The sequence below is a fragment of the Lethenteron reissneri genome, chromosome 31 (genome assembly GCF_015708825.2).
Source record: "Lethenteron reissneri isolate LAM-NWPU_2019-01 chromosome 31, ASM1570882v1, whole genome shotgun sequence".
In the NCBI taxonomy this organism is placed as follows: Eukaryota; Metazoa; Chordata; class Hyperoartia; order Petromyzontiformes; family Petromyzontidae; genus Lethenteron; species Lethenteron reissneri.
The window spans coordinates 9895154-9908174 of record NC_083809.1 but is presented as its reverse complement, the minus strand read 5'-3'; the positions used below and the strand labels follow the sequence as shown (position 1 = coordinate 9908174).

Below are 13021 nucleotides of genomic sequence, written 5' to 3'. Positions count from 1 at the left end.
ACCAGGATGACCTGACGAATGCATACCACCTTTTCCATGCTGAGGGCTGAATAGGACTTTCAAATACCTTTGGCAGGCAAATAGAGGCAACTACAAATATCCCCTGTATAACCTTAACAGACTTGGGGCAAGTGCTGTAAGCGATCACCTATGAAGGCCGGCACGGCACACAATGAGGTGAGTGGCTAGCACCACGCCCAACCGCATTTGTCTCCCCAGTGGCGATGTTTTTTTACACAATGCACCCGCTACTCATTTGAGGCTGAGTCGACCTAGGGGAGGCCCAGGACCGGTTCAAATAATCGTCACTGGTGTTGGTGGCCGTGAGCGCGGCGCGCTAACCGCTGCACCGCCGCTCCCCAGGTGACCACACATTCCCCTATCGCACTCACTCAGTGTTGCTGTACGATGATTTGGCGGTGACCGATAATCGCTGCTGTGCGTCTGTTTGTCGGGGTGGGCAGCCCCACGTGGTCGCGAGCCTCGGGTCGGACGCGGCCCGCAACCACCCGCCGGCGGCTCTGAAGCGATCGGCGATCAACAACCCGTTCATTGAAACGCGCTGCACGTTGCTCCTGAGACGAGGGCGCGGTGGGAGCGAGTCAGTGAGCCCCCGGCAGCGGGTCATGCACAATTGAGGGTGGCCGCGAATTGTTGCGTTATCGGCGCTAATTTGACGAACAATCGGACCGGCTCCCGGAATTTTCCCCCGGTCTCCATTGAGCTGTCACGATTCACCTCCCCGGCGGTCCGATTAATTCTTACAATTCAGTTGGTTACGATGTGAATGGAATACTTTTTCTTTTTAGTACTGCAGTGAACGTAAGCGGTCCACCAGTGGCTGCAGCCGTCAACGCGAGCTCACGTGAAACCCATTACAGTCGTTTCACTGAATTAATAAAAAAAATCGTAAATTGAGAATCGGTATTAATTCATGAATCGTTCTTACATCCTGAGCCTCCATGTGATGAAGTGCTGTAGCTTTCAAGCAACACAGGATATGGTGAAGTAATGCATTTGTTATGGGGGCGAGCTAATTAGGGGGTTGTGGTGGGTGGATGTGGGCCCCTGGTGCAGTAAGGCGCCTGACCCCCCCAACCACCACCACTCTGGCTCGTGGGGTCTTTGAGCGGTTGCATCGCCTGCCCGCTCGACAGCGACGCGAATTGTCTGTGTACAGCAGGTGGCACGACTGCACCACAGTTGAGTCTCGGTGCGGCCGGGAGCCCGAGGAGAGGCTTATCCAGCTTAATAACATTGGCGCGAACAAAACACGCTTGAAACCTCGGTTTGTCATGAAATGAAAACAAAACTAATTAACTATCTACGGTGTTATATGAATGATAACAGCTGCACTGTCTGCCAAAGTAAAATGTAGAAAAAAAGCTTCCCGTGAAAGAGAATCCCGCAATTATTTGTGTCACTTGTGAATGAGTTGCTTTTCTTTTCGACAAATTCAAACAAAGAATGAATTTCCATTAGCATATTGAGAAGCTTTAATCAAAATTCCAACTGAACACATTTTTTGTTCATAAAAAAAATACTCGGTCACACTACTGTATACAACATATATTTATTTTTTCTGTGCAATTTTATTTTTGGAAAACGAAAAATTCTATATAAAGATGGAGGACGCATAAAATATGTTTAACGGCATCTAGATGACAATGTACTATAATCGGTTATGTGACAACCCTCGGGTTCTTGATTCATAAAAGTACTGTTCTATATTTTCGCAGGGGACTGCCTCACTGAGCCTCAAGAGTGTTTTGCTCACGGGGCTACTGCGATTGCAGTTCAAAGCCAATTTCATTAATTAACAGATTGCGTGTGGGACGAATTCAGAGTTGCTTGGAGAAACCCCACGCACACGATGAGGTACACTTAAAGTTCCGCAGATAGATGCGAAGACTCCATTGCTCTCCTGCCTTCTCTTGGCTACCTCGCAGCCCAAGCCGACAAGATATGGTACTTTGCAGGCAGTCTCCCACGCATTTGCTAACCGGCCTCAAGATCGATTATCTTTTAATATCAGATGAGATTAGGCACGTTCACGTCGATTCGGCTGTTTGGCGAGTTTCACAACGTGCCTCCTTGTGTGGGATGACTCACGTCTACGTTATCGGCACATGCACTGCTGTTTGGGTCATCTAATGTGGACATAAACGTAGGTGTTGCCATTCACCCACACATATGCAAGGGAGACTGTCTCTGGTTTACTCAGCGCACCTCACAATTGCAGCACTTCTGGAGGTTTGCACAGCGGTGGACTTGGAAATGTCTCAAGACCCATCTAATGTGGTGCATTATGGGTAATGCATTGGCATCCACAATTCTAATGAATAACACGAGTTACTTTTAGTTTTTCGATTTAAAGCTTTCGTGACTGCAGGGATTCATCTTCTTGGTTCTTTCGGTAAAGTCACGTAGAAGGGAAATAATAAAAGAAAAAAAAGAAAACATAATAAAATAATTCTAACGACGTTTCGGCCACAACGCAAGACGCTGTCTCCCCGACAGACCTGTTCTTCACTTGAGGATGGCTGCTTGCGTTGTGGCCGAAACGTCGTGAGAATAATTTTATTATGTTTTATTTTTTTATTTCCCTTCTACGTGACTTTACCGAAAGAACCAAGAAGATAACTTTTAGTTATATATAGAAAACTCCTTTAGGAGTTGAACAGGGTCTTGTTGTGTACATGGAGTACCCTATGAGAGTATCAGCTGGCCACCCAGTGGTATTTGTTTAACAAGCCTGACCCGACTGATGAGACCCAAAAAGGTCAAAACCAGTCCAGAGCTTTCTTGTTGAAACAAATGGCACGAAATAATATTTATCTGGAAACCCCATACGCTGGTGGAGTAAATAATATTTTTGTTTTCATGTGGAGAGATGTACTGATGGCTGTTATTAATAGTTTTTATAAGCACATTTCCGAAAACGGGTGGGGCAACGGCACACTGAGCTATGGACTCTGCGACCGAGTTCAATTTATTGCCACGGCTAAAGTCAGTGGCGATTGGTAACCAAATCGATTCTGCCCCCCCCTCCGCCCCCTTAACGAATCTGCACTTACGAGCGTGAAGTATAGAACGGTTGGCTACGTACGGTGCGAAAGAAGTTCAACAAACACGACCAGCACGGCATTGGGTGGGGGATTACATCCAGTAGTCCATTGACAAAGGACTGTGAATGAATACGAACGACTATGATTTTAATTTCTTGAAGCATGCCCCGTGATTTGAGCAGTGGAGCGCGTCTTCGTGGTGCCGTGTGAAGGTTGGCACTGTCTGATGACCACGCCTGTTTCCATGGCTCGTGATGATTCCGACGAAATTATCACTTACGACGGACAGATCTCACCACATTTCGGTTGCCAGGGGCTCATAGCATCCACCCAACACCATCCAGAGAGATCACAAACTGACGATGCAGTGAAACATGATCTGTATAAATCATTGACTTTATACATCTGGCGTTGAATTAAAATTGGACAGTGACTTCAGAATTTAATGATTCAGAATTAGATACTAAATATTTTGGTCCAGATAATACTGCCTTTCCTTTTCACTTTTGAGGTGTTTTCTAAAAGGCAATAATTTAACCATCTTTAACAAACTATTTACAATTGTAAAACAGCTACAAACTAATCCAGTAATAAACTAAAATTGAAATGCTGCATTGTAGCCACGGCAAATCCTTACCCCTTCTGAAAGCAACCTTGGCATTACCACTGCGTAGGTTTTCACGGTTGTACTACATGGCTCACCGATGTTTTTGGGAGTCGTTCGGCACAATGTCCGGCGTTTTTCTCTACATACCGGAAGCTTCTCATTGAGTTCCTGATTAAGCTTCCAGCACGTGGAGCCAAACGTCGGACATAATGCACGAAAACACATCAGAGACCTGTGGCCTCATTTGGTTGTGTCGTGTGCATCGTTCATTGGCGAATAATTTTGTGCTTGAAGGTCTTTCCTTGCCTCCTCCTGGCCACGAAGACACGACGAGACGGGTTCAGGTACTGAGCACTTGTAGACGCCGGAATGACAGCTGAAAAACAACACGTTTTTTTTTAATTAAAGTTGATTTCCATTGAACCGCAACGCCGCATGATTTGATGTAAAAAAAATCTGGCATTCTGGGAATTGCCAACACCGCCTCATCTGCCTTGAACTATCAGGGGCAGCACCTACTGTAAAAATAATGTTTTTTTGTTGATCCCGTGACCCCTCGCGAACAAAATTATGCTCAGCCTATAAATAAACAACAAGCGCACTCCCTCGCGGAACGCGGTGACGCGTGCAGATGAAGAAAAATGCCGCCCCCCCCCGACCGCCCAACCCTCCTGAGCCAAGACCCCATGTCTAGGGCTGCCACTTCTAAGGCACAAAGTAATGGGACTTAGAAGGGGAAAAAGTAATATCTCACAAGGTGTCTGTGAGAGGGGAGAAGCTATATGTAACTGTGTTGGTGAATTCTGTGCTTTTGGTTTTGGTGCTATTTGTTAATTAGTTTATTATAATTTTTTCTCAGAAGGTTTTAATTTGCTTGGTTTGTACGTGTGTGTGTGTGTGTTGGGCTTCTTAGCGCTGTACGTAACCAACCGATTACATGGGATTTAATCCTTATATAATTAATAAATGTACAGCATTGTGGGATGCTTTTGGCATGAATAATGCTTTATAAAATGAAAGCATTATTATTAATTTCCCCACTCTATTTTCCAGAATGCTGCGAGGTTGGCTTGGAGTAGGGATTATCGGTGTAAGGCATTAACACTAGAGTATGAGGTACGTCTATCCGTAATAATCATACATTACTGTACCTTGTATTCCTGTGACAATATTACCGGGTTTTATGGACAAAAATAAGGCGAGATGAGCGCTCGTGCTGAAACAATTCCCAGGGTCAGCGTTCTTGACTGTTCCGGCTGATTTAAACACTGGGGTGTATAGACTCGTAATGTCCCAGGAAGACTTTGCAGATCTCCCAGGACAGCTACAACACAAAGGAGGCCTCTGCTGGTAAAAACGAGAGAGCGAGAGAGAGAGGACGGCAACCGAGCAGCACTGACCCTGGCCGCAGACGCTCATGCAGCTGCGCTCGCTGCCGAAGTTGTTGTCGTTGCCGCCGCAGCCACCATAGGTGAAGCTCTCGCAGCTGCTCGTCTGCGGGTTGTAGCGGAAGCGCGGGATGACGCCGCTGCACTCGCCAGGGTCGGCTTTCATCAGGCAGATCCGGGGGAGCACTGCACACGCAGGAAGGGAGGTAGAGAGGACAGGGGGAGACAGCATTCGGAGCACGTCAGGGCGGCGGGCGGTGCGAGCGAACGCCAAAAGTGAAAAGTGAACGAAACAGTGGGCATATTGAAGCGTGAGAGGTGGGGTTAGCGGAGTAGAAGGACCTGGTACTTGTGTTTGGTTGGCTAGTTGGTTTAGCGGTCAGTGGGAGGACTGGTGCTACTCGTGGCTGGTTGACTGGTTGGTTATGGTTCGAGGCAGGAGAGTACGGCTATCGCCTTCGATCGGCTGGTGTGCTCGTAACCCAAACTGCTCGCTCTTGCTCTCCCCATTGCACCACGCGGCCTTGTTGTTGTTGTTTGTTTTGGGCCGTTTTTTTAGTTTATGGAGTTCCCGGTGCTGCTCTCGTGTCCTCTAACGCTGACTTGCGTGCAGGTGTGTATGCAAAGTGGCTCTCGGTTGGGAGGCAACACACCTGCACACATGAGAACTATTCTTGGTTTCAGGTCACGTGCTCAGGTGGTTTAGCAGTGGCTCCATTTAGAGCTTCATCTACCAGATGGAAACACTGAACGGCACAGATGTTCCCCAAAGAGCAGGTCTGGTTTATTATTATCAGCATCATCACCATCACACATCTGGTGCGTTTCATGACGTGATGCCGCTGTATGAGAGATGCGGTAGCGCGCATCTGCAAACCGGCTCTTTGGAGGCAGGATTGGTGGATGGAGCAGATTTCACAAAGTGTTGTGACGCTTCCGACGAGCTGTGAGGTGGCCATGAGACGGCAGTACAGAAAATATATTCCCAATCGGTCTCTACACACCATTGAGCGCTGTTGCCTTGTGTGTATAGGTTTCAAGGCCGTAATTATAAAATATATTGGGGAGGACACATCGCCCACAATATTCAAATATGCTCAAAATGTCCCCCCCAATATATTGCTATGAAATAGATTTCTGTTTATAAGATTGTGGTTATGGTTGTACTTTATTCATCCCTAATCTCTGCCATTCCATGCAATGAAACAAGAAAAGGTAAAAAAGAAAAAACAGAGCAATGTAATGCAATACACTATTAGACATTATTGTAAACAATAAAATAAAAAGTCAGTCCCATGTGTTAGTGATTTTTTTTTATATTTTAGGCAGGAAATTCGTTTTTAAATTTAGATTTTTTTTCTAGGGGGGGACCCCCAGACCCCCTGGAAGATTTGGTCCCCCCAATGTTGACTCCATGGCTACGGCCTTGATAGGTTTTCTCAAAGCACTGTGGTTCCCCCCAAGTAAAAACACTCAAAACAAAGGAATTTGCCAACACCTATGAAAGACCCTTCTGAAACAATATTGGGCCTCTGTGAGGCTTTTCTGGATACAAACAAGGAAATGTCTCTTCTATATATATAAATAGGACATTCGTGAATATATGTGTCTGTTCGAAATGTTTAGCGTACTTCCCAACATGCAACAAACTTGAAATTTGGCATGTGGGTAGCTTCCAGACTGTACACAATACAAAAAGTATAAAAATAGACTTTTGTATTGGGGGGGGGGGGGGGGGGGGCGCAATATTGTATATATTTTTCACGGCTAGTGAGCGGTGACGTCACATCTGTGATGTCACCCGCATGCGGCAGCGTCACGCAGTGTGCCTGCTGACGTCACGCATCCCCCCCAACCCTCCGTGGAGGCCGTGTATTAATCCAAGACAGTCTTCTCAGATTTTATCTCCATTCTTCAATTGGTATCACCCATTTGAGATGACGAACTCTCGCAAAGCAGTTCAACTTTCTGTTTCAGAGAACTGCCCGTGGAAGCGCGTATCAAAGAGCTACTTCTGAGATCCCTTCAAGTGATCTCTGACCAGGGGTTAAGATCATCAACTCACTGCACTTGAGAAGCTGGATTCGAACCCAGAATCTCAGTGCTGCCATCTCAACGCTCTGACCTCTGCATGCATTGCATGTTGAACTTCTTTCGCACCGTACATAGTCAACCGTGGGCGTGCACAGGCTGCCTACAACTATAAAAGCAAGTGATGACGCGGACGCCGACGACGAACGCAATTGGCGCGAGGACGGCACCGACCTGGGCGATGGACGCAGTGCTGGTAGCAAGATGCTGCATCCTTGAAATTGTTGAGGTTGCCCTGGCAACCTCCGTAGCCAAACTCCTCGCAGGAGCCCGAGGTCATGTTGAAGAAGTAGCGGCGGAGGAGGGCTCGGCACACGCCCACCTCCATCTCCAGGCGGCACGCCTTCGGCGCAACTAGGGGGCAGGAAGACGCGATGCACGAGCTCGTACGCCGCGCGCGTGTTTATGCCCAATGCTGTCACCGTGATCGTGCGAAGCGCCGTGAGCGATGGTATCTTTGGCACCGTACGAAGCCAACTCTGCAGGGTGGAAGGACAACAAAGGATTGCGTGCGACGCTGCTGTGTGGGTCCGTGCAGTGCACGCTGTGGAATGTCAGAGTTATTACTTTGATTATTTTATTTGCGTGTTTAGCCAGGAAAGCCTCACTGAGTCTCATGACTCTCTATCAAGAGGGTCTTGCCAAGTTGTTTGCAGTTGGCGGTGATTGTTGCCATGTATAATCGCAATTAGGTCATTTGCGGGTAATTGTTTTCTTATTTGGTAAATTCGGGCCTTGACGCCAGCACATACTCTTGCAAACAACTTCACGGGATCTTTAACGTCCGAATCTGGAAGAGTCATGGGAGAGTTGGTATCAGTTTGTTTCCTCCTCAGTTGTAATCTGTGGTCAAAGACAAAGTGATGTCCTGCTCAAATGAGCACTGAGGCAGTACTCATAGCTCTTGGCCATTGGTGGAAATACGACATTCCTATTGCAGGGGCGAGTCTGCCCAGAGGACAAACACTTTTAAATTCCCTGCAAGTGGTACTAATTTTATCGACCCCCAGAGGGGGTTGGTGAGGTTGACTCAACCCCAAAATGCTATGGATCTTCTGCGCCGCTGAGCGAGTTGAACTCGGCATTCAGAAATAGATGTGGCAGGGACATCATGAAAAACCGAGTTTTCAAAAAAGGAAGACCAAGGTCTCCTTCCATTCGCGCTTCCTAGACCACAACACACAGGCAGCAGTGAAGCAAACATGTTGTTCCATTGCTGCCTCCTGGGATGGCCACATTTCCTCAACCGTTTGAGTCGGTGGCCCAAATTTAAACCTACTTCAAGCCTATTGTTTATTTTACCAGGTAAGGTCCAACTGAGCTATGTAGCTCTTTTTCAGAAGCGGCCTGGCCATCACAAATGATAGCCTAATTAAGTGGTTTATCATATGGAAATTTATAGCAGCCAAATACTCTAATTGTGTCATTATAAATGTGGAGGGGAAAATTGGAGAAAAATCCACGCGACCACGGGGAGAACATGCAAACTCCAAATATAGAGGCGTGAGGGTCGGGATCGAACCCACGACCTCCTGTATACCAGGTGAGGTAGTTAATATCTCGCCACAAAACAATTACCACGCTTTCAGTATTTTGATCAGACGATGGAGTTTGACTCTCAACGCCCAAAACTGGGACTTGAACTTGCAACCTTCTGCTCGCGGGCCGCTCGCTCTGCCCCAGCCGAGCCACCGTATCGCCGGAGCGCCAGCGCCGGGGGGTCTCACCGGGGATCCAGGCGCACTGGGCGTTGCACTCGGCCAGGCTCTCGAAGTTGTTGCCATTGCCGAAGCAGCCGCCGTAGTGGAAGGGCTCGCAGCGCTGCGTGTAGCGGTTGTAGAAGACGCGCGGCAGGTAGGCGCGGCACGGCCCCGGGTCCAAATCCATCATGCAGCTCGAGCGAGACTCTGCACCCGCCCCAGCGGGAGAAGGGGTGTGAAGGTGAGCGTGAGGGAGTGTGGACGGAGTTGTGGCTAATGTGGCAAGGAGGTGAGAGCAAAATGTTGATGAATAAAGAGAGAGGTGGTATGGAAAGAGGGCACCAGGACTTGGCTCGTGGTCGCTGGTTTATCTGGTTCAAATATCGCTCACCACTTTTGTTCGCCATCGCCCGAAATCGAACTCGGGTTGCCATGTTCATTGAGCACTGCGCTCACCACCGCACCACCGCTCCCACCCCTGATATGTTTAGTGCATAATAGAGTTATCCAAGGAACTAATTTTATTGGGAACTGTAGTTTTCCTGAAGTATGCAATTCAATTATTCCACAATGAACAATTCTATACTTTACATGCGTCCTACTGTTCATCGTTTTTATTTTATGTAGATTTTCCTCAGCGAAAATAACATATGCATGAAAAGTACATAAAATATCATACATATTTTAAAATAAATAAACACATGACGCATTACCGCAATTGGCAAAATATAATTGAAACCGTTAAAGCGTCCATGGATTTACGCAAAAGACATCGATCTTAAAAACCCAAAGGCTTTTTTCCGATTCCCAGACAGCGTGCCGGGAGTGTGCGAGAGTGACGAGTAAAAGCTCACACAGAAATCCCGGTTGGGTGAGGACGACTAAGGCTCGATCGAGGCAGGGGGTTGTGGAGGGGAAGAGAGACCGTGTACGGTGCTACGGATCGTCTGCGCCGCTGAGCGAGTTGAATTCGCCGTTGCAAAATAGACGTGGCAGACGTCGTAAAAAAAACGGAGTCTTTCTAAGAAGGAAAACCAAGCTGTCCTTCCATTCATGCTGCATAGACCAGCAGCAGTGAAGCAAACGTACTGTTTTGTACATGTATGTATGTGGAACTTCTTTTGCGCCATACGTAAACCAACCGTGCTAATCGAACGTGAACATTTCTTGATGAAGCTGGTTGTAATCACCAGCGAAACGTCTAAATGTAGTGGGTATATTCACCCACACATCGGTGCGCTGAAGTAGTAACTAATTAGCACGTTGTGTTTACGTGACTAACGTTACTAATGGCCTTGTTGGGTGGAGGTGGGTTAACAACACATTGATAATTACACGATCTAACTCAGCGCTCCTTTAAAAAAGGCAAAAAAAAACCTTTATTGTGAATAATATTGGTCGCGAAAGCCTGCGTATCGAACTTCCATCCCAGCAAGCAGCTGGGATGTGTCCTCCCAGCTGTCATCCCAGATGAGGCCATCCCAGCTGCCTGTTGAGATGGCCGCTTTTTCTCTGCCGTTTGAGTTGGTGGCATAAATAACAAACATGTTCATGCTTTCAGTATTTTTGAGCTGGTGGGTTGGATAAGGCTCAGAGCATTTGTACATGAAATGCTGCGCACCCTTTGCATGTTGTTGAATATATTTGTTTTCAGCCCACAGGAATATTTTTCTTTTGCAAAGGGTTTTTTTTTAATCAATTACACATTTGAAACACTTAGCATAGCTTTTTTGTAGAATAACTGAATGGGGCTCTGTAGGGGCTTCGTGAGACTGAGCGAGTTAGTGAGACCCAACACAAATGATGTTCGGGCAAAATGAATGAATAATGGCCCTGCTAGTTCAATTAAAGTGGCAGAGGAGAGATTTTGTTGCAATGCTTGTATCAGTAGGGATGAAAAGAATGCATGCGTGCAATTTTGCATGGAGCTGCTGGGATAGTGTATTCAAACATTGTCTCTTGTTATTCACGTAAAAAAAGGATGCAACAATATAACTTGTGTTGCGAATAAGTTGATTTAGCTCCGACATGCAGAAAACATTCCAGATTTCCAGTCACTCTCCTAAAGTCCTCCCCCCTCCCTCACGATACCCTCTCAATGATCTATAGTTGTTATTCTGTGTATGTGGTGGGCAGCCGAGCGCATTATATTCACACGTGTGGGATTGTAAGGGGGTTTAGATAATCGCCATGGATTCGGCGGTTCTCTTGATGGATTTCTCAAACTTGGACTGAGACCGTTGCACGCCTGATGTGTACGAACAGGTATTTTACAAAACGTTGTCTGTTGATATTAAATAAACATTTAAATATCGCAGTCTGAACCACATGCGAGTTTGGCCACGTTCCACTGAGCAAAAACAAATACACCATTCGCATCAATCTTGATAGATTTTTTTTCTGCTGCCAGAGAGTAGCAATTTAGAATGGTTCCTTAGGAAAACTGCTACGATATCGGATGAAACGCCAATAATGAAGTGTGTACACCAAAAGAGAGCATCATAACACCCGCTTCGTCTCTATGGTGTGTTGCCAGAAGTCATTTTCAAGACCACACTTCAAATTTGGTGTTTCATCCGATATCGCAGCAGTTTTCCATTGGCCCTTACAGCCATTAAACCACCAGTAAATATTCTTTAAATATACTGCAATAGAATATCGGTGTAAACGTATACGTGATACTGTAGTTCACCTGACGTCCTAATTAAGATTAACTTATGATTACGATGATACACTGTGTGCATTCATCGCCTAAACTGCAGGGCAGTATCAAAAACATGTGGTTTGTATGACGAGAAGCGTTGAGAGGGCTTTTAAGCTAAAGAAGACCTCAGAAAATGATCAAAGATCTACCTGTTTAATGTATTTGTTAATTTTCAAATGTAAAAAAATATACACAGTTGCTTATTTAAAAAAAACTATATCAACAAAAGTGTTTGTAAGCTCACAGGCAGGCTAAGGGTCACAACTGTGTATACGAAGAGAGGGCTTCAAAAGGCTTGTTATGCCATCGGAGACCTCAAACAGACACAACTTCAGAATGTTTATTTTTACGTGCCTGTTAATAGTACGCACACACACACACAAATATACAATTGCTCACCAAAAAAAAATCCACGAACAAAACAACATCGGCCAGCATCTCAATGCCTCCAACCGTGACCAAAACATTGCAACGGCCAAGAGAGAGAGAGAGACAGTGGCGACGCGCGGTCAAACGAGCGCCCTGCCACGACTGGCAACTTTTCGGAAGCGACTTGGTGTGGCCCCCATTGCGGACAAGATGCTAGAGGCAAGGCTTCGGTGGTACGGCCATGTGATGCGAAGTGAAGAGTCATCAGTGGCCAAGACTGCCATGCGTATTGAGCCAGAGGACCGCCGTCCACGCGGACGTCCGAAGAAGCGATGGATGGATCGAATAAAGAAAAACATGAAGACTGTCAACGCATCCCCCGAAGATGCCCTGGACCGAGCCAAATGGAGAAGACAATGCCGAAAAGCGGACCCTGTGCCACAGCGGGAACAACGCTAGGAAGAAGAAAAAATAAGGGGCAGCGCATGAGACAAAGAGCGTTGTGGAGTGCCCCGTAATGATCGAGGAGCCATTCACGTGGGGAGAGCGAGGCTGGCGGGGGGCTGTCGTTCACCTGTCTGGCCGAGGCCGGGCCGCGCGAGCATCAGCGTGGCGAGGGTGGCGACGACGGCGCGGAGCAGCGGAGCGGCCATGGCGAGATGCGAGACGCGAGCGGGATGTCTTCACGAGGGATGAGCGGGGCTGCGTGGTTGGGTTGGGGACGCGGTGGCGACTGCTTATATCCCACACCCCACCCCGCGACCTCGCGGCCTCGGAAGGGGAGGAGAACGGACGGCGGCCGTCAGAGGCCCTGGAACGGGGCTTCTGTTTTCCTTTCCATTATTTACTTTGTGATGATAACTTTCTGAAGGTGTTGGGGGGGGGGGGTTTGCGATGACATGCGGGGTGTGTGGGAAATGTATATTTGAGTCATCGGCCTCAAACGTTGAACCGTTGATTCGACTTTTTGTTGTTGTTGAAGCCTTAGAGAGTTCAACTTTTGTGGCGTATGTCATTATGGGTTTGGACATATGTCTTGAAGTTTGGGTGGCAGGCGAATGTGAAATATTCTGCGGTTGATTAAACATATCTTC

General features: G+C 47.1%; 1 protein-coding gene across 1 annotated transcript; it reads right to left on the bottom strand.

Annotated features, from left to right (window-relative positions):
- Nucleotides 1-1478: 1478 nt before the first annotated feature.
- Nucleotides 1479-12647, bottom strand: LOC133349775 (carboxypeptidase inhibitor SmCI-like). The gene is made up of 5 exons (XM_061563503.1): nt 12503-12647; nt 8882-9074; nt 7329-7508; nt 5076-5249; nt 1479-4051 (listed from the first exon to the last, which is right to left on the bottom strand). The coding sequence occupies exons 1-5, from the start codon at nt 12578-12580 to the stop codon at nt 3942-3944; spliced, it is 735 nt and encodes a 244-aa protein (XP_061419487.1). The 5' UTR covers nt 12581-12647; the 3' UTR covers nt 1479-3941.
- Nucleotides 12648-13021: the final 374 nt, after the last annotated feature.